Consider the following 26219-nt stretch of genomic DNA (forward strand, 5'->3'; position numbering starts at 1 on the left):
TAGATGGCATTTAGATCCCAAAAAGTTGTCATGTATGTACCCTAATGTTCAGCCAAAATGTTGGAGATGTGAATGTTTAGATGCCACGTATTATCATGTTTGGTGGACCTGTAGGAAAGTTAAGGCTTTTTGGATAAAAATTTGGTGGGTCATGCAGAATGTTTTGAGGAAAAAAATTCAATTTTCTCCACAGTTGTTTTTATTGGGTATAGTTAAGGGTTTTACACGGGGTGAGATAAAACTGATATTGTATATGATAACAGCAGCAAGATTGTTGATAGGTAAATATTGGAAGAATGAAGCTTTACCCACTATCGAGGAATGGACTTTGAAGATGGCCAGTTTTGCTGAGATGGCGAAGATTTCAGCATATTTAAAAGACTGTTCACAAGAGACTTATGAATGGGAATGGAAAAGGTGGATAGAATATGTTCAGAACAAATACCAAACTAGAAAGTATCAAATAGCTTTTATTTGAAAATAATGTATTAGAAATATTTTAATGTATTAGAAATATTTTAATGTAAAGAGATAAAGAGGAAAAATTATACAGGGGGAGGGATGGGTTTAAGCTTGTTTATTAGTGTTATTAGTTATGAGTATATAATAGGGAAGTCTGGGGGGGGGAGGGTTAGGGAGGGTTAGGGAGGGTTTGGGGAGGGAGGTGGGGGGGGTGAAAAAAGGGGTGAAAATCTAATTGTAAAACTTTTGCAATAAAAAAAAAAAGATTCACTTAATGAATCTAGATTCACGGAATAATCAAATGATCCACTTAACAACTGCAGTAATTCACTTAACTGTGACAAGAGAAGTCACAAAACTCACTTAACAACTGTCTTGCTTAGCAATGGAAATTTTGGAGTTAAATTGTGGTTGTAATTCAAAGACTACCTGCAATGTATTTTTTAAGCAAGCTTCCCAGGGTTTTGCTATTTCATGCCAAAAATCTTATAAAATTAAGTTGCACCTTCCAGATAAGAATGGGATTATCGAAACTGTAAAGCAACTAGAGAACTTCCATTTGTTAAAAACATGTTTTACTCAGACCAAGAGGGGAATAGTAAATGCAAGCGCTGTAACAGCTGTTATCCATATAACAGCATATGTATATAATTATCTGTTTTTATTTGATAGAAGTGGTGACCCATAGCGACCATACATTATAAATAAAATGTATTTTGATTTGTTTTTTTCTATAGCATGAGAGGTACATATCTACTTACTGGAACAGTTCTAAAACAAATGAGTCCTACAATCATATTATGGATATGTGGATATGTTTGAGTGGTTTTTGGCACAGCTTCAGAGAATTCTCAGAACTCGTTCAAACCTTCTGCCGCCACCTGTTATTTGACAGTCCAGAGGTAAGTGTGAAGCAAAGGCTACCATCAGTCTTTCTCTTGACAAGTACCTATCTCAGCATGTTTCTCCACAAGTTAAATCATCTTCAGCAGAGCATATCAGATCTGATTTTCTCCATTAATGTCTTTCTGTTTATTTTACAGTTCTGTGCTGCTTTTTAATATTATAATCCATTTCTGCTGTCAATAATATATTGGACAGACATCTTATTCTGGATGTCACCATTTCTATGCTTGGTCATTGGGTTCAGAATTCTTTCTTTACCAAAGTTCCTGGCTTTCTGTAAGCATTCCTAAAACTTATCCTATTAGCTCCTCAGCTTGCATGTCACCACAGAAGGTCTCTAGGTCAGGCGTGTCCAACCTTTTGGCTTGCCTGAGTTGCAATGAGTGAAGAGGAATTGTCCTGGGCCGCATATAAAATATGTAGTTAATGTATATAAGCAACAAACTTCCTTTATTTGGGGGGGGGGTGTCTTGTGTGCCCACATGACTAATTGTTCAGGGCTGCATATGGGGCATGGGCTGGACATGCTTGCTATAAGTCAGGGCTGTCAAACTCCCAGCCCATGGGCTGGATGCATCATGCGCTGGCTACGCCCATGCCCGGTTTAGCGAAAGGGAGAAAAGTCCCGATATGTCACATGACGCTGCCGTGACGACGTGAGTTTGACACCCTGCTCTAAATTGTTGGTTTCTTCCCGGAACCCTACTACTACAATATTTTGGGTGTGGAATAGATAGACTCGTGCTGGCTAAATCACAATTACAATTACAGGACGTATTCTAAATAGCAACAACTTGTTAACTAATGGTGTCACTTCCCAAAATGTTTGGCGGCTCTTTTTCCTCTTCCAGAATGCATAGAAGATTAAGAAGATTTAAGAAACAATGCATGGTATCTCTCATCATCGTTCATCAGACAATGGTCTGTCATACAATTGTTACTACAGGGACTTGCCAATTATTTTTACAGAAAGACAAATGGGGCCCCTCTCAACATGCAGATAAAGATGCCCTAAATGCATTTTATTTTAAACCTTCTTATAATAAATCATTTTATGTTCACAAAATCAATTTAATTGCTTATTCAGCTGAAGAAAAAAATAATTTCTGTTTTCTGACTGTCACATTCAGTTTTGTTGTACAATAAAAGAAAACAGCAAACATCTGCTTCTAATATGCAGAGCGCTGGATTTTTTTTTAAAGCCATTGATCATTCTCCAGATTGACTGGCAGGTCACATTTTTTAATATTTCCTTTCCATTTCTAGAGTTGACTTACAGCCAATGAAAGTTCTGGTCAGTAAGGAACTATTATGCCTCAACTGAGGCAAAATACAAGGAATATCACAGAATTCAGCTGAAAGCCTAGATTCAAATGCATAAGAATATCTCTAGTACCCCTAGTATATTTCTGCGGGTGACAATTCATGCTTTCTTCTGCATTATTTATATGTCATCTATGTGCAGAACATTTTACAAAGAGCATGTTATGACAGTGCTCTATTCCCACAAGCTCAAAACAGACACAGAAGCACAACAAAGGAATGAGAGATGGAGGTACGGTAACAAGAATGGATAAAAAAATAATTTATATTTTGACTTATTTACAGTAAGATAAAGGAACTATCTTTTCATCTCATATACCATTGTCAATTGTGGTATAAGGCTCTAAGAAACTCTAAGAAACAGTTCAGTGAACTTGCTCCATTTTCTGGGAATCAAATCATTCTTAACAATACCCTATCATTTCATTTAATTTTGTTTCTAGGTATCTTTTAATTTCCCCATCTTAAAAGCACTGAGCCACATGATCTGAATATCTAAACACTATAATCAACCTGTATAAAGCATTCAAAACAGCCACTTTGCAAAGCATGTTGATGCAAGTCAGGCCTGTCAAACTGGCAGTCCATGGACACATGCATCACGTGCAGGCCACACCCACCTGAGCTCTGCAAAGGTAAACAACGCGATACATCACAATACGTCATGTGACATGATCGACACCTGTGATTTGACACCCGTGATGTAAGTGAACCAGCCTATCTTGAAACATTAAAGCAGCCATGTCACTCAATGAAGCTGCTTCAATAGCTTTCCCCAATTGTTTCTGGATGCATGTGTGTGCATGGCTGCTTCCCCAAAGTTCATTACTGAGATAAATTTTACCACTAGTGGTATTAATCATCCCTACCTATATTGAAATCTGGTTAATAAACTACAGATGTAAGTCAGAATACTTATAAAAAAATAAACCTTTAGGAATAACAGTATCAAGGTAAAATCTATAAAATGTATAACAGCATAAAACTACAGAATTGTACCTTGTTTGCATGCTGCAATTTATTAGCAAATTGACTGATTTCTCTGAAAAGCAGGGATATTGTAGAACGCTTCAGTATGCTACATTGTCCAAACAGAACAAGGGTATGGGAGATGGAATTCTGAATCTGAAACTGAATAAAAATATCATTAAGTTTCATCCCATAAAAAAAATAGTTTTAACTAAATTAAAATGTGCAGATATTTAGAACATCTATAGAACATCCAAAGTACTAGTAGAGACTAAAAAAAGCAAGCCCAACACATTTTATTGAAATGTACTATACATCAATATAAAACTATTTTGTATACTTTACAACCATTAAAAATATGAGTAGATACAGTCAGATTTATTTGATCATAAACAGCATGCTAAATTACTGCCTTTCATGCCAATGAACCAATTTTAGAACAACTTCCATGCAGTGAAACTACACTAATTTACTGAATTCCATTTATTTATTAGATTACTATCCGGCCTTCAGAAATCCAGGGTAGAATAGATAATGCTCCCACCTCCTATTTTCTCCACTATAACTTCGTGAGGTGTTTTGGGCCGATACAAAGAAACTAGGCCAGAGTCACTTAATATGCTTCAGTGTCTGAGGGGAGCTTAATATATGGGTTTACCTGGTGCCAGGGAGAGTTTAAGTTCAACGTTTATGCTGATATCTGACAGGAATAAAATCAGAATGCAATAAACTCTTCTATAACTTGATTTGGTGTCTTAAAGCTGTAGGCACTTAGCATGCCAATAGGGTTTACTACCACAATCCTCTATTAGGTTGATATATAGTGTGTTCAAATATATCAATTATTAATAAATAATGATTTATGGAATGCATATATTGGTAGTCTTTGCTTAATGACTGGTTACTTAATAACTGTTTGAGGTTATAACAAACTTCAAAATATCTACTTACAACCTGTCCTCCAATGTATGACTGCTGCATACACACTCACACACACACATTCCCATGGTCACATAATCGCATTTTGGGTGCTTGGCAATCAAGTCACATTTACTAGTTCTAACAGTTCTAGCATCCCTTAATCACATGTTCATGATTTACTATATTTCTTGCCATTGTCCTGCAAAAACACCCATTAGATACGCTGGATTTGATTACTTGGTTTGCTTTATGACCATTGTAAAAATGGTTGTAAAATTGTACCTGGCCACGTAGTGACCCGTTAAAACAACCTTAATGACCAATATTCCAAACTAAATTGTGATTATTAGTTGAGGACTACCTGTGAACACCTGCAAAACCCAGTACCAATGCACACACAAGTGCAATCTTTTTCTCCCTTCACCCAAGACAAAAAAAAAAAAAAAATCATGTTCAGTTCCTTCCTTCAAAAGTACTCTACCCTCTCCCTTTTTCCTAGCACATGATTCAGAGGTGGGCTTCAGAAAGTTCTGACCAGTTCTGGAGAACCGGCAGCGGAAATTTTGAGTAGTTTGGAGAACTGGTAGTAAAAATTCTGACTGGCCCCGCCCCCATCTATTCTCTGCCTCCCAAGTCCCAGCTGATCGGGAGAAATGGGGATTTTGCAGTAACCTTCCCCTGGATTGGGGTGGGAATGGAGATTTTACAATATCCTTCCCCTGCCACGCCCACCAAGCCACGGCCACCAAGCCATGCCATGCCCACCAAGCCACACCCACAGAACCGGTAGTAAAAAATTTTGAAACCCATCACTGACATGATTGTATGGCATTTTTGCTTATTTTTGGAATTCCCAAAACAATGTTACATAAAACTGGAAGCATAAGCCTACAACAAATTTGAGGTAATGAATTGCCAATATCTAATGGTTTGTCAACATCAGAATATTTTTCTTTGTTTCTTTTAATTTCAGTTTATATACGAACAGTTAGTGTTAGTATTATTAATTTAAATGACATGGATTACCAATATTTGTAAAACAGCAAGAGATTATCAGTACGTTATTTGCACATATTTGTTAATGTAATAAAGCACCAATTTTTAAAGCCATCTTTACACTTCTACCATCGGGCAGAAGACATCAAAGCATAGCCAGCCGAACAAATAGATTTAAAAAATTTCTATCCTTGGGCTGTCAGACTCTTTTTTTTTTAAAAAAAATGTTTTTATTCAACGTTTACATCTTTTAAATCTTAGTTACACTTTTACAGCTTTCCAATATCGGCATTTTTAGTAATATCCAATTTATCTTTCAGCCAATTATATACATAATATTTTGTTTGTTACATACTTATTCATATAATCAATACATTTTATATACATACCTACTACACATTAAATATAACATTTCATTATAATATCTTCTCTTTTGCTATACACTATCCATTAATTTTAGATTCCTTTTCCAGCCAATCGTACCATCTGTTCCATGTTTCATAATAAATAATTTCCTTCTGTCCTTAAGTTCCATCGTTAACTTGTCTGCTTCTGCACACTCCAGCACCTTTTTTATAATCATTGTGTTTGTTGGAGCATGTTGGGCTGTCAGACTCTTAAACACAACCATAATCATTCCATGCACACGCGGAAACCTACGACTAGCTTTTCTTTTTCTTTCTTTCTCTCTCCCCCCGCCCCAATTACTTGCATAGGGGTTATTCTTTATACTATTTATGCTGTTTGTATTTTTTGTCATGGATTGTACCAGTGAGGCAATTTCGTTGTATACATGATATACAATGACAATAAAGGCTATACTATACATTCTCTGCTAAACCTGTTGATGAAAACAACCCTGTGCGTTACTCTTAAGAAATATACTATGACTATGCATTAATTTTGAGTAAATAGCAAAAATGGAACACAGTGTGAGAGTCCCGTTGCTTTATTCATCTCCAAGTTGATTTTCAGAATTTCAAAATCTCAGTCATTTTGCTATCATTCATTTATTTTTAATGGTTATATACACTATTAAAATATTACAAGAGATTCCAAGCTTCCATTGTTTAAATTGGCAAGGTTTTACACTTTTCTATGCATATAAAAAGAAGATATATAAAATTGATAAACTTGAAATAGAAATCTCAATAATTCAAATGCCTCTTTTTATATAATGTATTGATAAAGTGGGAACTTTGTCTAAATTTAATCTGGTGTTTAATTCAGTAGTATAATTATTGAGCACTTCATTTTTATTATTCTCTAAAGCTGTTATGGTTATTTGGTACCTCCAAACCATTTTTCCCAAATTAGTTTCATTTTAAAACCACATAGGTAGCAAAGCTATCTAAATCAATGGTGTTATTCTGGATTTCTTCCTATGCAGACAACAGACCTATATAATTACAGTAGATTATTCTTAAATTGCTGAGAATTGGGCAGTGTACAAATATTTTTATTTGTATTATTTATATCTACTGATTTCATTGGGATTTATTCCTGCCTATCAATAAGATTATGTGAATCATCTAGACATAACAACTGCAACAGCATTCAGACACTTTATTGGGTTGGGGTGCCATGCTTCTGGTGAGGTTTTTTTCTCTCTCCTCCATTCATCAGCATAGTTAAAACTGGAGAGCAGAGAAAGAGACAGCAACATTAGTATTTATTTCCTATTCCATATTTTTTATTTAAATTTTTTGCCTAATGAGTCTAGATTATTTGAAACACTACCATTTATGCATCTTAATCATTTATTTACACTGTGAATTTTGAGTCAGACTATTAAGCCTATATATCATTGTATACTAAACAAAGAAAAAGTTATATACAATTTATTTTCTCTCGGAAATCCTTCCCTGGGCTTATTTACCTATAAACAACAGCAGAACATTGAAGAAAAATCTCAATCCAAAGCATATTCAATATAGAAACAATTTAGCATTCAGCATAGCTGAGTACTTATTCAGGGATATGGAGGGAGAACAAGACAATGCAGTGATAGAAATGGTTATATTTTTGATTATACAGGTAATCAATTTATGACCACAATTATCTCTGGAATCTTCTTTTGTCGAGTGAAATAATCATTAACCAAGGCATCATATGATTGCTTTGTTCAATGAATGCAGTACTGGCTCCCCCATTATCTGATAGCATGAGTGCCTCAGGGTGGGGAAGACTGCAACAGCTACAGGGCCCACTAGTATGCGGAAAGCTGCTGTGAGCTAGGTGGCCTGGTTTTTTATACAGGGTCTCCCATTGTGCAGAAAACTGCTGAGGGTGCCCAGGCCTTTTGCTGCCCCACCATACCTGGGAGGCCCAGACTTGCTCACTACCATACCATACCCAGGAGGCCTGCCTAAATTGGAGCAGCACGCATAAATGTCTCCATTTACTTTGCCTTTTTCTGCAACTGCTGGCAGGCATGCCCAATTGATATGTGGTGCATCCTTCCTACAGAGGCCATCTCATGCCTTTCTGCAAGCGGGCACCATTTGGAAAGCTCCTATTCCAAATTGTGTGATTTGGAGAATCAACCTTCCAAATGATTGTGAGAATGGCACCAGCTTTTGTGATTATTTGGAAGGTTAGAAAGTTTGTATGGGTGGCTGTAGAGTAAGCTAGAACATGGGTGTCAAATTTGATTTCATTGAGGGCCGCATCAGAGTTGGGTTTGACCTCCAAGTGGACCTGACCAGGGTGGTTGTGGCCAGCTCGATGTCACACTTGTCACTGTGGTGGCCCGAGTGCTCTGCCAGAAAAAATGGGCTCCCAAGCAGCCGGTCCTTGATTTTTTCCAGGGTAGCCGGCAGACCAAATTTAAGCACCCTGCAGGCCAGATCCGTCCCTCGGGCCTTGAGTTTGACACCCCTGAGCTAGAACATCAGTTAAATATACTTTCCCCTGCATTTGTATTAACTAATAAGTAGGTTACTTGTTGAAAACTCTATTTGCCAATTCTCGAGACTTAGTAAATTCAATAAGGCTTACTTCTCCATAATGGTGGGAACAGCAGTCAGGAATGGGTTAGCTTTGTCTGTTAGCTGCTAGGACTGAGTCTGCAAACTGTTAAGCCACGCCTCTTCCTGTTGCTTCCCAGCTTTTAGACTCAGTCTAGCTTGGACAGCTGTGTCTTTTTGCGCTAACACATTTCCACCTGCCTTTTCCATCTTTAAGGACAAAGATCTCTTCTTAGAGGCTCCCAGGACATTTGGTTGCGCAATTATCTTACCAGCGTGAAGAGCTTTTAGCCTGATCCCACTGAAGGCCACGTAGGCAGCATCAGACTGCTGGCTTGCAGTTTCCGATTGTGCAGCGCTCACGAGCTTGCTCCAAAACGCTGAGCCAGGTGTTTGTCTTTGCAACCCACATTGCGTGCTGAGATCGACGAGGACAGAGCGGCGGTGGAGACGACCAGGAGGTATAACCTCCCGCACCAGAAAGGTCTGAACAGTCTGATCCGCTTAAGAGGAGCCCTAGGGAATCATGGCCCCCAGATGGTGCTATAGAGCAGGGCCTTAATCTGCCCAGCAACACTGATCTACTATTCAGCCCTATGCCAGATGTCTGGCTTCCACTGCCATCCTGGGTGCAACCTGGGGCACAAAGGGGTCCATCAGCAACCTTCACACCCGCCGCAGCTGGCCTTCGCTCAGATAAGCAACCAGAACCTCAAATTTCATCCTCCATGGGGGTGTTGATATCAGAGGCAATCAGGCAGGGCATTGCAGCCGAGCTGCAGCAAAGAGCTGAATCAGAGATGTCAGACTACACCAGACACCTGGACCGCCATCAAGGACCCCAAATCATGGGGGATTCGAACAGGACTACTCCCATCTCTTCTGGCCAGGCATCTTTGTCTGGTGAAGATACACCACGTGACTTCGACCTCTCTGATGATGAGTGTTTGGTTCCTGACCATCCTGTCTTCGTCGGCCTTTTCCGGCCCCACATTTTTAGGTCTTTGCTGTTCAAGGCATGGAACACTACTTGTCTGGGCAGCACTCAGACATTCCTAGGGATGACTCCAGAGGCGACTGAGCCAAGAAACCCTCTATTTGTGGAACCCACTGTGGAGGCAGAAATCATGCCCGCTCCCAAACTTTTTTCAGATGTGGTGCAGAGACAGTGGGCATCCCCCAGCTCAGGTCCCAATCCTAATGGCCTGGATAAATGCCTCTATAACATGGCTCCAGAGCTTTCTAACATTCTCCAGGTGCCACCGGTAGATACCCCTATAGTGGCTCTCTCCTCGCCCTCACCGTTGGAAGGTCCTCCGGAGGAAAATCTCTGTCGGGGTTGCTTCATGCCTCCCCCACCCTTCCATTGATTCCGAGTGATCAGGAAGCTTCTGGAGGAGGCAGAACCTCTGCTTCTGGCCCTGCATTGCCCCAGATGGCCTTGGTTTGCGGATCTGGTGACCCTATCAGTGACATGGCCCTGGAGGATCCCTCAGGACAGGACCTGCCTCAGCCAGGGGGCGTTGGTCCACCCGGACCCCCAGTAGTTCCAATTGATCGCCTGGCACTTGAGCGGAGCCTGCTGAGTGGGGACAAAAACTATCCAGGCTTCCCACAGGGCTTCCACCAACTGCATCTATGATACCAAATGGCGGGCATTTTGCGGCTGGTGCTTGAAATGTGATCTGGTTCCCATGGATGTTTCTATAGCTTAGTCTTGGACTTTTTACAAGACGGTTTGGATGATGGGCTGGCCCCAAACACCCTTCAGAGGCAGGTTGCAGCCCTTTCCTCCGTGTTGACTTGTGGAACCAGGGATTCCCTTTCCCAGCATCTGGTGGTCCGCCAGTTCCTCAGACGGGCCACTAACCTTAGGCCTCCTGTGGTACACCGATTTCCAACGTGGAGGTTAAACAGTGTCTTAAATGCCCTTACCCAGAGTCCTTTCGAACCCCTGAGGGAGGTCAGTCTACGCTTCCTGTCATATAAGATGGCGTTCCTGGTAGCTATCACCTCCGCCAGGCAGATATCCGAACTGGCAACTCTGTTGATCAGGGAGGATCTGTGCATCTTCCATGCTGACCAGGTGATTTTATGACTCAACCCAACATTCCTTCCCAAGGTCAACATTTTGTTCCACAGGGTCAAGAACTTGTATTACCCAACTTCTGTCCTGAGCCTGGCCACCGTTTGGAACATACTTGACATATCTTGGCTGCGAAGGGATCTAGACAAAAAGGGCTTCCATCTATGTTAAACAGACCTCCTCCCTCAGGAGGACGGAAGCCCTTTTTGTCTCATTCCAACCTGCAACGCTCGGTTGCAAGATTACGTCCTCAACCTTGGGGAGATGGATTAGGGCTTCTATAGGTAAGGCCTATGAGGTCCAGGCCCTACCGGTCCCAAGACACATTATCGCCCATTCTACCAGGAGCGCAGCTACTTCAGCTGCATGCGTGACCCAGGCCTCTCTAGAGGAGGTCTGCTGGCCACTAACTGGTCAGGTATCCGCCACTATAAGCTGGACACTTACGTCTGAGGCAGCTTTTGGCAGGCGGGTCCTCCAGAGAGTCCTTTCAGAGCAGGGGACACAGGACCAGACTACACCCTCTCAATAGGACAGCCAGCTTTGGTATGTCCCATTCCTGACTGTTGTTCCCACCGTTATGGAGAATGGGCACTGGTCTTACCTGAGACGCCCTTTCTCGGGGCAGTGGGAACAGCAGTCAGACCCACTTGGTTTTACATCCAGCCCTGGGGTCCGGATGTGTGTGTGTTTCTGATCTTCTTTGTTCACAGCTCAACATGTCAGTCTGCATCGACGATCTCATCAAAAAGCTGGGAAGCAACAGGAAGAGGCGTGGCTTAACAGTTTGCAGACTCAGTCCTAGCAGCTAACAGACAGAGTTAACCCATTCCTGACTGCTGTTCCCACTGCCCCGAGAAAGGGTGTCTCAGGTAAGACCAACACCCATTCTAATTAAGCTTGAATAAGTTTGTAGCCATACAAATAATACAGCAGCACTTTTTTTTCCTTTTCTGGACAATACAAAATCATACACAGAAACTTCCCCCCCCCCCCATTTTTTTTTTAGTCAGGGATAGGTAATAGACTGCTAATGCAAAATATCCATAGACAAGATTGGACCAAAAACTTCACAAATGGTATTAATTTAGACTTTTACAAAGAATAATGTTTAATAAAATGCCACTTAGCAGAAATTAAACACTAATGATAAATCATAGTTAAAATTTTACCAATAAATCCTTTCAATGATGCTTATAATTAATAAATGAAAAAGATCAATGAAATGTAGAAGGAAGAGATTAATTGGGGGTACAAAATATAAAAGTTAATACCCAAATAATGAAATGAGGCATGAAGAGGATTTGAGTGATTAATTCAATAAACCCTGAGATCATGATATACTGCCTTTTTTATATCAGTAAGCTAACTAGCAAAGGACTACTGACAACTGCATACATTCTTCCATCTGGATTAATGTAAACTCACTTCTGAATTCTGAAATAATATCCTGAATAAATTTTTTAATGTTGAATTTGATTGTTCTATTTTTAAAAATAACTTTAGGTCTCTCCATATAATCACATCGTGATATCTGACAGTTTGAGGCAACAGATAAAGTGGCATTATAATCTCAATTTCACATTTCTGATAGTTGAAATTTCAACACTGATGAAAGCAAACTTTCAGCCGAATGCAACAAATTGACAGCTTAAGCATATGGAGCATTACCAAAAATTATTTGCCCCTCCCAATATTGCTGGGAAAATATTCCTTGTCTTAGGCAACAAGAAAGGACCAACATTAGAGGAGAGAGACTGACTGTTCACAATCATGAATTATAATCTGCCAAATGTTTGTAATTGAATTTGGTTGGCCATGTTGTATAAGATAAATCATAGCTTTCTGATTTCCAGACTTATAGTATTTCCTTTTAGCGGACATATGATCTACAAAATAATGGATAGGATTCCAATTTAAATAAGAGAACCACAGACACAGACACTGTAAAGGCAGAACAGTTTTTTTTTTAAAGAAATGTTTAGTCTCATATTACTTTCCTTCTTGTTTCATGTTCTTGAAATAAAGTGTCCAACAAAATGGCTGGGCAAATGCTGACAGCAGAGTCCAGGGTATATTCTATTTGCATGCCACTGCAACCTGTTTAAAACCTCACATCCTGCACATGCTATTGGCTTTCATACAAACAACACAGCATTTAGCAACTGGACTTTTGAAATTTTACCATATATTATGTCTGGACTATTCTTCCTACATTATATGTAATCTACAAAAGGGTTAAGCACATATTCCTTGTCCTCTTCTGCTGACTTACAATTTTTATGATTCTAGATATTGGCCATATTGATAGAGTGGTGGTAACTGAAATATAACTTCCACCCACTTCTCCTAAAAATATGATAAAGTAATTCTTTGTTTCTACAACACAAAGTTATAAAAGGCTATATAATCTTAATTAGAATGAATATGATTAATACTCAATTAGATGGAGACCAATTGCCTGTTAACACAAGTAAGATGAATTTGATTAAATTAACATATTCTAGATTAAGATTAAGCAAAGCCTAAAAGCACAACCAGAAATATTCCACTGGTCTGCATTTTCATACAGTGTCAAAGACGCTTCCCTGTTAACTACATTGAGCATTGGGTTTTTTTCACAGAAATATTGTTCTCAATGTTGTTAATCTTTAATACAAGGAGCAATGCTATTTAAATCGATACTGAAACAAGATCTTCAAAATTAAGTTAAATCATATTTAACTTCTAATGTTCTATAAATCAATAACTTTAACTACTTTCCTGTTTCATGAAATACAGGAAGAAAGAATCATCATGTTCTATCTTTTATATGTTAAAGCAGTAGACCAGATCATGACAGAGATGAAAAATATAATGAAAAAATGAGAAAAGTATACAGTAATCATTTCAAAGTTTACTGGTGTAAATAAGTTATTTTTTTACTATATTTATTTAGGGGATGTACTCCTAAATAAATAATCCTAAACCTATTTATATTTAAATTTGAAGAATCATGACCTTAATCAAACAAGATTTCTCTGGTTTCTTTTCTCTAGCTCAAATAAAGTAGGAAAGAATAAAAGGTTAATGCAACTTTCAGCAACCCCAGTGCCCCTACATCAAATTCTGATGTTTTACTGCTTTTATACCCAGCCAACAGATTAAAAGAAATCTAGTCTGCACTAGTGGCTCCAAAGATGTTAAAGAATTTTATTGGCTTTCAAAAATACTCAAGAGATACGTTTACAATGACTTACCAGATACAATTCAGCCATATTTTGTTTTTCAATCTCGCAAGTTATTGCTAGCATATGATTCCAACGGAATATGTAACATTTGGGGCTTTTAATTTCAGAGCTTTACCTAGGAGGCAAATTTCTTCACACTCAGGTTGGTACTACACAATTTGCTTTACTAGCTACTGCAACAAATTCATGTCATTTATAACCTTGATGCAGAAACTGATTACAAACCAGATTAAAAAGATATATGCTTAAAGTGTGACTTCAAGTAAAGTCACTTGTCAAGTGATAAATTCTATTATATTCTAAATTTTATTGAGAAACTACTGATCTGCAACTTCAGATTGAAAGACTGAAGATCCAATGGCACTATTAGGATCATCCAATTTATTGGTGATTATCTTTATTTTCATAAACTGAAAGGGATGTTGGTCCTACCTGAATGCTCCTTCTCATGGGCTGGGAGATCATCAGGCATCACCAAAAATGATGACAGGCTCAGTCTCCAGGCAGAAGAGGAGAGCAACACCCAGTCCTGGATTCTCTCTCCCCAGCGCAATGGAGAACATATATGGGTGTCTCTAGCTACATATTTACAAGAAAAATGACCTTAACACGTAGTCATTAACATTTTCATTTACTGTAGTTTTATATAATATTTCATAGGTCTCAGCCTGGAGCTTGAATCATATAAGTGATTCTAAACATCAATGGCCATCAAGTGCTTTCCTTGGCATTAAGTATCCAGCCTTCCAGTCATAAACATACACTCACATCCAGAGGAACCTGTGTAAAAATGGGAAGACTTTAGGAAGCCTCTTGATTTCAAAGAATATTCTAGGTCTGTGATGGCGAATCTATGGCACGTGTGCCACAGGTGGCACACATAGCCATATCAGTGGGCACGTGAGCTCAGCTCCAGTATGCATGTGTGTGCCGGCCGGCTGATTTTCAAGCCTTCTGGGCCCACCAGAAGTAGGGAAACAGGTTGTTTCCTGCCTCCGGAGGGCCTTGGGGGTGGGGGTGAGGAAGGACCATTTTTCTCTCTCACCTGGCTCCAGAGCATTTCTAGGAGTCTTGGGAGGGCAAAAATGGCCTCCCCCCTGCCCGGAGGCCCTCCAGAGGCCAGAAATGGCCTGTTTGCCTACTTCCGGTGGGACCAGAAGGCCTGTTTTTTGCTGTCCCCAGCCTCCAGAGCCTCTCTAGGAGCGGGGGGAGCAAGGGTGGTGGTGTTGTGCGCACATGCGCGTGGATGGGGGGCATAGAATTATGGGTGTGGGCATGCATGCTCGCAACCCCCCTCCCTCTCTCCTGGCACACGATGGCAAAAAGGATAGCCATCACTGTTCTAGGGCCCAAAATGCCTAGAGGCTTCTATAAACTTTATTAGAGGGAAAAAAGGATGGACTGGCTACAATCCTGTGGTTGTTTGAAACTGTACTCACTAGCCCAGAAAAGGGACAAAAGTAAACAGGCCTAGGTGTGTTCTGCAACAGGAAGAAATAATAATAATAATAATAATAATAATAATAATAATAATAATAATAATAATAATAGTAATGAGTAGTAGTAGTAGGAGGAGGAGGAGCAGCAGCAGCAGCAGCAGCAGCACCTTGGGTGCAATTCCAAAACAACTGGAAGACCACTTGAACACCATTGGCATTGACAAATTTGCCACCACTCAATTGCAAAAGGCGGGAAGGTCTTGATAGGTAGACAAAAATGCCAAACCCAGTCTGAACATCTGGCTGATTGTGCAATGAACAACAACAACAATAATAATAATTTTCAATTATTAGAAAATTGCATTTAAAATTAAATAGCTGTCTGGAACATCAGTCTTCTATACCTCCTCCACCGATTTACGATCACGTGGTTACCACATCTCAGTAAGACAAGAAGAAAAAGTGAGAAGTATCACTGCAGATGTTTCAGGAGAAGCAATGCATCTCATATTACTTTACTTTGTCCTCCTCCGGCTTCCTTGTTTATTTTTCAATTGCAGCCTTTAAACACTAAATTAAGTGGTGGCAAATTTAAAAGTTCTTCTACTTTACTTAATAGTTATAACACTTATGGCCTTTTTTGCCGTTGTTGTTAAGTGAATTATTCTGTTTGTTAAGTGACTCACATGATCATTAAGTGAATCTGGTTTCCCACATTGACTTTTTAAAAGCCAGCTGGGGAAGGTCACAAACAACAATCCCTGACTCTGGCATGCCACTGTATGTCATAAATACTGTACATGCTGGTTGCCAGGCATCTTGAGCTTTGATCACATGATCATGAGGATGCTGCTATGTGTGGGGACTGGTAATGAGTCACTTTTTTTCAGTTCTGTTGTAACTTTGAATGGCCACTAAATGACCAGTTGTAAGTTGAGAACTACCTGTAATAGTGATTGCATAATCACTGTGATCTCAAAACAGAAGAAGTTTGTATATAACTACAGTATTCCATATTTTAGGGCACTTAAACTAATCAAAAACACAGATGTACCTGTTTATATTCTCTGAGGCGGTCATTTTATGAATAGGTAAATCTCTTTAGAAGCCATTTTGCAACATTCCTCACTACAAATTCATAAAATTTAAATTTACCCATAATCCTTGAAACATTTGATAACAAATATTGTTGCAACCCAACTGCTCAAAAGTGTATTATTTTAAATACACATAGGAAGCAGATTCTAAGTTATATCAAATCTAACTTCTTCATAAAATAAAGTTTGAGTCTAAGAAGATAGACTCTTTGTTATCAGAAACAAAGAGTGACTGAAAGGATATCCTTAGTAAACCAATTTTACAATGACAATCTGTGTTTGTTTTTAAATTATACTCCTATTATAAATTACATATTCCTGATCATATTTGCCACTAAAAACAACTGCTATCTATAAATAATTGATTTTAAAATTTGTTATTCTGAATACATTAAGACGTCTCTTGATAGAAGTGATCTGAAATTGAAAACATTAATCAAACAGTGACTTTTGAAGAAGGCAATTTAAGAGTACTACTATTGTCCATACTTTTACTATTCATCAGTCTATAAAAATGTTCTATATAGTTATGCAATTTATTTCTCCATTTCCTTTATTTAAGGTGTCACAAGAGGAATGACCTATAATCTATAATAGGTCTATTATAGATATTATAATAGAGGAATAATTCCTCTATAATTCCTATTATAGAGGAATAATCTATAATTTTTTGAATCAAGAATACTTTGTTATCATTTCACAATCAAGGACAAAAGTGATTCTTTAAAGTCTCATTGCCTAAAATTATCTGGTATGTTCTACTATTGTGATTTGAAGTTTAGATATTATATTTTGGTCACCGACCTCCAAACAAAGCAAAGCCAAGATCTAATTAAAGTCTTGTAAAACTTTTATGTTCAGGTAATTTTATATTCGAGATTAAAAAATGTTATACATGTTCTATAAAATACTTTTTCCAAGTTTCTTAAACATTATTAGTATCATTCCATTTAATAGGGTTTTCAACTATTATCTTATAGTTGAAAACCATAATATTAACTATTACGACTTCAATCTGTAAATATTTAATACCAAAGAGAGCTATTTTCTGGAACTGCAAAGGAATTACTTTTGAACAATGTATTACTAAATTTAATTACCCTACTTAAACTATAATCAGGAAAGTCTGGGGAAACCTATAAATATTACACTATCCTGGATATTTCACAGATTTTCACTATGTTCCAACACATCCCTTAAATTATAAAATATTTTCAAACGCTGACATTCGCTGAAATTCTGTCCTTATCAGAAAGTAGAACCACCTGGATACATTACCACCCCTTGAGCTCATTTAGTGGGAAAGAGCTGGATTCTCTTGCACTATGAAATATTTGAATTTAGATGACACAGGCTAATCTTCAAAATGCATGCATAATATTTATGGAGTACTTCTTGGGCACTTTTTAACCAGATTATAAATTGCCAGCCTGCTCAATGAATGTGTTGCAAGTTCCATCTAGAACCATCAAAAAGCATGTGAGCATGTAACGCAAGCATTTCTTTATTATGAAAGATAACTTTTACAAGCAGAACAAATGAACTAGACTCTGCTCCATAGTTAACAAACTTTCAATGAGGTGTATACATTTTGCCCAGACGGAATCTATCAATAAAAACGGTTATAGTCCATGAATCCAGTTGCACAAATTCCTATGTAAGTAGCAAAATTTGTTCCTGTGCAACTTTGTGATCCAACCTAGTGAGATGGATTGCCTAGGGATGCAATTCCTAGTGAGGAGGAGCTTGGCAACTTGCAATTATAACAAGCTGACAGTAATAATTTTTAAACTGCAGATTTACATTAATTCCCAGGACATCTTAGGGTAGCTGTTCCAGAGGCAATGCTAGATTAGTTGGACCAGAGTTATGACTTAACGAGAAAATCATAAGTTTCCTCAGCCTGAGTCTGTCAATAGACTGTACACACTCTATAAATATAGGTTGTCCATTAAACAGTAAATGTAATATGTTGATATGTCTGGTTCAGATACATATGGGTTATATACTATTTACAAACTCATTGCCTTCCATGCTCTCATTCATGCAAAGGGTTGGAAACTCAGAATTTCCAGCAATATAAAATGTTTAACATCACATAAATAAGCATCATACAACCAAATGGTCATTATTCTTGCAAACTTAAAAATACAGTAATTCCTGGAATGTATTTTACTTACTCTGTTGAGATAGTTGCTGTTTAAAATAATTTGTACAAGTCTTTCCACAGAGTCTTCCAACTTTTTAAAACACCTTCCCAATATCCGACAAGAAAAATCAGCATCATTTAAGAATTTAGCTATGACAAAAACAGCCTGAGCCATAAAATCTGGAAAGGGTTGTTCAGGAAGGTTATATGATGTAACCAGACCATCGAGTAACTGGGAAAAAGAATTGGACACCACAGAGCAATCCCTTCCAAGTTTCATCAAATCTTTTTTCGCACTATTGGACTCTGCCAGATTTCTTAGTTCAATGAAATGTTGTAGGAACTGCATGTGCAACATCACAGATTGATTCTTGCTGGAAGTCAATGTGGGAAGTACATTTGACAAAACGGGAGGGCCCAGACTGTTGAAATCCTGTCCCCTGAGGCTTAAACTAGGCAGGTTTTCTGTACAATCACTTGAGATATCACATCCAGAGTCTTCAAAAAGGTCACTGCACTCTGTTGCATTAGAACCTGCCACAGACTGGCTTGTAAGTGGCAGAATCCCTGAAAAGACAAGAAGAAAACTAGACACTCAGTATATTACAATGCATAGAGAACTGGACTCTAAATCAAGAGACCTGAGGGGGGAATCAAAATTTCCTAAAGGAGGCTTTCATTGAAAACATTAGGCTTCAAAAGCTCCTATCACTTCCATGATTTTCAATCAATGCCACTGAACAATTTTAAAAAAATCATAATAAAGGTTTTATCTAGTAATCAGTGTCATTTACTTAGAGGAAATGACTGCTTTTGTCTGCAAAGTCTCATCTATGTCTAACAAAGGTATGGCCATTTTATGTATTTCTCCATTAATGGAGGAACATGTAAGCCTCTAATGCTGACAAGTATGGTGAAGTCAACAAATAGGCTCTTATGGAATATGCCCCCGTGTCTTAGATCCTGCTCTTAACCCTACCTCTCAGTCAACACACCTCCAGAGCTCCAGGCTTTTGGGTATTTCTGTTGAAGCTATTCTTATTTGTGATCTGATCACAGATAAGAGAAGCCACCTGGTGTGTATTATTACCAAAACCTGGCTGGCTTTTAGGACAGTTGTGTGAATTCAAAGATGTGGATAATCAAATAAACAAATATGTTGATTGCTTATTTAGTATCCTATGACTATCACTAAGTGTTGTGTCTTATGATTCATGATGAATGTATTTATGATGACTATGATCATGATTTATCACTTATAACTTTTATGTACACTGAGACCTTATGCGCTGAAGACAAATTCCTTATGTGTCCAATCACACTTGGCTAATAAAGAATTCTATTTTTTTTTTTCTATTCTATAAGGGCAAGAAAAAACTTGACCTGATTAATTTAATTTAATTTAATTGATATAATTGTATGTTTAATAGTAACCAACTTTTATTATATAAAAATTATATATAGCTACTATGTAGCTACTTTTTGGAAAAACTCTGGACAGCACATTCAAGGCTTCAGGGGTCCACAGATTGTGATCCCAAAAACTAGAGGAGTTTGCAGCCTGTTACTGCCCAAAAGGCAGTGAAGCCAGCAAGAGATTTGGGCAACTCATCAGTCTTCCATGTGGCTGTCTATTCTGCTTTACTTCATTTTAAGCTCAAACACTAATGGCAAGGCAATTTATAAATCCCCGAATATATGAATAACACACTTACTTTTAAAGAGCTAATTACTAGAAATACATTTGAAACTTACTGTTTTTTACACTGATTCCAGAAAAACATTTATTCAAAAGAAGCTGTTGCCTTAAATGAAGAACTTCCATTTCTAATGCTTCAACTCTCATTTTCCATTTAGAATACTGTTCAGATACTGTATTGGCCAGGTGCACTGCATATTCTTTGCTGCTTTTATCTGGTGGCTTGGAGCGGATAATTGCTAAAGCCAGTGCCAACTGCAATGTTTTGAAATACCATGTTGCATCTTCTTTATCTTTTATGTCTGTTAGAATGAAAGCAAAGCCATATTAGGTATTTCTCCCCAATTAAAAAGTTGCTTTATGTTTTATTTATTCAATGATCTAAAGGAAATATCCTAGCTCTGGCAAGGCTTATATTAATCAAAAGGTTCAACCATCCAAGACAAGTAAAATTAAATATTTACAAATTGCAATGACATGTTGTCAAAAATAAATTGTAGTTTCTAAGAATCTAAGGACTCTCATACTATGCTAACATATGAGGACCTGGTTTTGTCAAACTTTAGATAGTGTCTATATATATTTGTAAGTATACAAATGCATTCTATTAAATTAAAATTCAGAAGCTATGTCTTAGTCCTTTTACACAGTGGCTGGAACATAAAATGGACTTATCAATAATTTGGGGTAGAACTTCCCTCTATGTTAAGCTCCTTTGAGGCTTAATTTGAATACCAATCTAGGAATTACTCTAAAGGTTAACATTCATCTCTGTTTCGAACACTGGAGATTCAAATTCTTCAAATGCTGATCTTGTATTCACAACTTTGTCTTTTTACCAACTGCCCATAGTGGCTCTTTTTTTTCTTCTAAATTTCTCAGATGGCTGAGTCGAGGCCACGTATAAGGGAGATTCCTGACATGCATCCCACAGCATGAGCCTTACATTAAAAAAAAAAGTGAATCAGGGCTGACCTTGGCTTGTTCTTGAACCAAGAAATTCCAGATGGGTAAGTAGATTGAGAACTTTAAAAACACCGAACTGTCAAGCCTAACACGAGAATCTTTATGCTTTATATGATGTGAAGCCACTGATTCAGCCAGTGGTTGTGGAAACAGCTGAATCCATAGTCATTCGAGATTCTTGCTCTTTAGATTTCAGTTGAAAGATGAAGTCCAGACACTAATCCCAATTCATAATCAATGAGCAAAAGTTGCCTTTTCTGAGAGTTCCTCCATATCCAACCCAGCACCCAATTCTCTGATGCTAATGTTTCTTTCTAAAGACCTTTAATTCTGGAAGAGGGGGGGAGAGGGGTGTTCATGTGAGCCCAGCATGTCTCATTTATTTACATTTTCCCCCAAGTCTGAAAACAGATTCCTTTGCTTTCAGAGCTCTATTATAGATTACTTTAATTCATTAGAAGAGTACCAACCTTTCTCAGGGTCAAGTAGAAGCCTGAAAAAAGATTTGAGTGCTTTAATTTACAGCGGAGGTACTGTATTCACATGAGATTCAAACCACTACTGAATAATTTTCAAAACACAAAGCTTTATTAGCTACTATACATTACAAAATAAGTACTTTATGAACAACTGCTTGAAATAATATTTTGTATAATTGCTTGAGTTATGTTGGCTTTTAACAAATAAACTGCAACATTTCCTTGAAAAGATGTCATTTAACTCCTAAAATAATTATCTTTGTACTGGAGGATGTTTAATGCAAGACAGTAAATTTTCAAGCCACCATACTCATAGAGTACTAGAGACAAAGTGAGTACTAGAGACGAATTAATTGCCTGAATTAGGCTTTTATTTAAAGGAAGATAATATGTCTGAAAGAGAGATATTAATTCTCTCTTAATGAAAAAGGGACTCACTCTATGAAAATGAGACAAAGTAAAGAAGCTTGGCACCAGATCAGATAGGATTTGTGTTTTGTTATCCCTATCTGCTCTTCTGTTTTGAAGGGTTGATTTAAATGCAGGATTGTCTTCCTTTTGGGTAAATCCAATAATTTTACAAGCAATGCTAATTTCCATAGTGTCCTATAAAAAAGGTAAAGATTTCCCCTGTCCAGGAGGCCAAATCCAGGAGACGGTGCTTATCTGTTTCTTAGCTGAGGGAGACAGCATATTCTAAGACACTTCCATGGTCATGTGGCCAGCATGATTATACACTAAGGCACATAGAACACTGTTACCTTCCCACCAAAGTGGTATCTATTAATCTACTTGCATTTGCATGCTTTCAAACTGCTAGGTTGGCCAGAATATAGCAATCCATTAATTTAGAGGCTTTTAGTGCTTTTCAATGTTGTACAGTTAACTAAAGGGGAAAAAATAGCCATCTATTAGCACTGGAAAAAAATAATTTATCTATTTGTATGAATTTTCTAGAACTTTAGCCAAGCTAGAACATGATGAAGAATTGGAATATTCTTTGCCTTTTTTTATACAAACTCAAAATTCCTCTCCCAAAGTATTTCACTTCATATTAAAGGATTGGAACATTAAGAATTCTGAAACCACGAAAGTAGAAAATGTGCTTACAACTCTGAAACCAACCCACACTTTTTGTGAAATCCTATCTCTTACCTATAGGGGCCACAAAAAAGAACGAGCCCCAAATTTACAAACGTATTTATTAATCCTATCTTGAAATACAAGGGCACCTACAGACCGCCAGTTTAACAGGCTTTCCTCCAGCCATGAGACTGCATATTAGTAAGTCAGTATAAATCTCCCCCAACAACTATTTCTCCTGTGCTTTGGTAAATTGGGAGGTAGATGGTGCTGGCCTAACAGTTTTCTGAGAGGCAAGTTAATATGCAGTGTTTTGAGGATTTCATGCAGAAAATAAGGACATCTGCCAATAACTCTCCCTCACATGAGACGTAGGTTGGGAGAAGAGGTAAGGTCTGATTTATGGCTAGACTATTGTCTAGGGTTTAGCCATTAGTTTAGTACTTGATCTAGGGGGTGAATGGGAGCTTTCCACCTATCCTGCTGTGCCCAAAAATTCTTATATATCCCATGGATGATCTGTGGATTATTCTTCTCACTCTTTCTGTCTAACACTCATCTGTCTCTTATTTGCTTGTGTCTTTCAAGTTGTTTCTTGCTCAAGTGCTCATTTTATCACTTGCACACTCTCTCCAATTCATTCATCTTTCTCCATCACTTGTCTTTTTTTATTCATCAATTCTCATGCCTGCTGTATTGTAACTCATGTCCTTTTATCACTTACTCTCATTCATTTGCCCTTTCTTGCTTTCACTTGTCACTTGTCTGTCTTGCGCAACTGTCTATCATTTTTGGTTGTCATTTTTGCTCATTTTTTTTACTTGCTCATCTTTCTTGTTTTTGTTTTTCTGTTTGTGTTATATTCTTTTGTTGTCTGTAGGAACTGCTGATAGGGATGGTTGATAGGTGTTACAAAGTGGCTTCCCCATTTTATACAGGTATGTTTTGGCATTTTTTAAAAAGTGTCTAGTAGTCACACATGACAAAAGAACCATATAATGCCTGACATGCACTTGGCAAAGCACTACTCAGGCATCATGCAGACAAATGCCTGATGTCTGAATGTTCCTACTATCCATGCCAAAATAGCCTCTCCCTTGACTTTAGGGGAGAGTGGTTCCCACAGCAACAGAAAATAGTCATCTGGAATTGGGCTAACCTGAGCTTCTACAAGTAAAATATTGTACACTGTGTATATAGCAAGTCCTATGATGGGAGAAGATAATAAACACAATTATTAAAAATTATGGATTGGATAAATGAAAAGGTTAACAGACTTAGCTCTAGGATGCTGATAAAAAGAAGGTTCAAATGAGGACATTTCATTCAAGAATGATTAGCAAAGAATTATTAACCCCTATTAGGAAGACATGTGGTTGTGCCCTGGAGTACACAGTGCAAGTATTTAAGCAAATTTTCTGCATGTCAGAATCAGCACAAAAGGGACCTATTTACTAAAGTATAATGTTAGACACTGATCCGGGGTATCAGAAACAACAGATTAAGAAAAAATACTATCTTAAAAATTATACAACATTAGTTATATTTACCACATCTGCATACATACGAATGCAGAGTATTTAAAGCATAATCCATTAACGTATTAAATTAGGACATTAATAAATTTGTCTTGGGCTATAGAAGCTTGAACCTTTTAAATCTTTCTTAATAACTTCTGAACTGAAAAGATAGGCGTTAGCTTTGCTAATTTGGGTTATTTTATTAATTAAACATTTTCCTCAGATTTAAGAGACTATATATAACAATTCTTAGTAGTAAAATAAAAAGATTAATGATGTATCTTCTTAGCTACAAGGACTAAAATGTGTTTGCATCAATGGTTAAGTCTTTGAAAAAGATGAATGTTCTTCCTAACACATGGTGGTTTTTTGATATTCTCTTTTGAGACCTCATTTGTTATTTCTTCTTCTTGTTTCACTTTTTGCATCTTTATAAACCTTAGACATATACAGTAGCAATTTCCAGAATGTAGAAGATATTACTATTTTGATAGCTACTTGAGAATGTGGGGAAAACAAGTGACTGGGAGGAATATAGACTTCAACAGAGATGCAAACAATGAGAGGATGAAAAATGAGATAGATATATTAAAAGAGGAAGAATGTGCATCAAAATCCTGTTGCACTCTTAACCTGCAATTCTATTTGTACTTAACTGACAATTAAGCACCACTGAAATTAGTGAGATTTCTTACAAGACATTAATACAATACATTATTTTTGTACAAAAGCACTAAACGAATAAGATCACTAAAAATAGCATGGTCTAAGGAGAATATTTAGATTAAATTAGGAAGTTTTACTTATGGGCCACTTTAACAAAATGTTTCGAAAGCTCCCAGATATAAAACTTTTATGGTCTTCCTTGTGTTCTACATACCTCCCTCCCCCAAAAAAATAAAACAATGACACCATCTATGTTAATGGTTCTTATTGTTCACCACTTTTCCCAGACTCCAATATTGTTGCCCTGCCTCCCCAAAAAAGCCAGACACTGTTGTTTTATACAACAGTTTGGGACTGTCCATGGCAGTCCCAAACTGGATCTTGGATTAATAAACAAGCAATTACAAACTGTTCCGTTATAGCAATAGCATTTAGCACTTAAGTCTTAGATACTGCTTCACAGTGCTGTACAGCCCTAAGTGGTTTACAGAGTCAGCATATTGCCCCCAGCAATCTGGGTCTTCATTTTACCCAAATGGGTTACCCAGGAGGATGGAAGGCTGAGTCAACCTTGAGCTAGGGAGAATTGAACTGCTGAACTGCTGGCAGCCAACAGTCAACAGACGTATCCTGCAGTATTGCATTCTAACTACTGCACCACCACTCTCTTATCTTTAGAATATGCCCAAATCACCACCAGTTTAAGAACCATTAATCCATGTATGCCACAGCTGCATAGAAATGACTAGTTGAGCTTACTATTTTATTTCAGCTAAGGTTAACTTTAATTTAAAAAATTAAAATAGATGCCACTTTTCATTTAATGCTTCAATATAGTTGAAGCTACTTCTGCACATGCCAGCATCTAAGAATTGCCGCATGGTACGTAACCTAATGCCATTTCAGCCAAGAATTGTTGTATTGAGTTTACCCACATAATCTTAAACTCAAAAGGAAAGGACTTCAAAGGGCAGCTTTCAAATGGTTTTTCAAATCTTACCCTTCTGCTTATCTGGATGATTAGCCTTCATCTCCCTTGAAAGATAACCTATATCTAATTTTTATGTAAAGTGGAGGAATGAGGGACCCAATTAGTCTCATGAAAATGTAGTACATTTGCTGTAGATCTAAATGTATATAAGATAAAGAAGGCACATAAAATTTAAGAAACCTAATAAAAGAAAATAATGATAAATTCCTATGAGTTGTATGTCTGTGTGGAAAGATGGAGGGGAGTGGGAGGAAAAAGAATGGCCCCT

The 26219-nt window shown here is 37.7% G+C and overlaps 1 protein-coding gene across 1 annotated transcript in view; it reads right to left on the bottom strand.

Annotated features, from left to right (window-relative positions):
• The window catches only part of MEI4 (meiotic double-stranded break formation protein 4), a 57180-nt gene that overhangs the window by 22031 nt on the left and 8930 nt on the right, over positions 1-26219 (bottom strand). Inside the window, exons 2-4 of the mRNA XM_070954395.1 lie at positions 20303-20548; positions 18579-19114; positions 3691-3822 (exon numbers count right to left, since the gene is read on the bottom strand). Coding sequence (XP_070810496.1) covers positions 3691-3822; positions 18579-19114; positions 20303-20548 — 914 coding nt within the window. The remainder of the gene's footprint in view (positions 1-3690; positions 3823-18578; positions 19115-20302; positions 20549-26219) is intronic.

This window comes from Pituophis catenifer, unplaced genomic scaffold (genome assembly GCF_029215685.1).
Source record: "Pituophis catenifer annectens isolate HBS135680 unplaced genomic scaffold, rPitCat1.0.hap2 SCAF_1, whole genome shotgun sequence".
Classification (NCBI taxonomy): Eukaryota; Metazoa; Chordata; class Lepidosauria; order Squamata; family Colubridae; genus Pituophis; species Pituophis catenifer.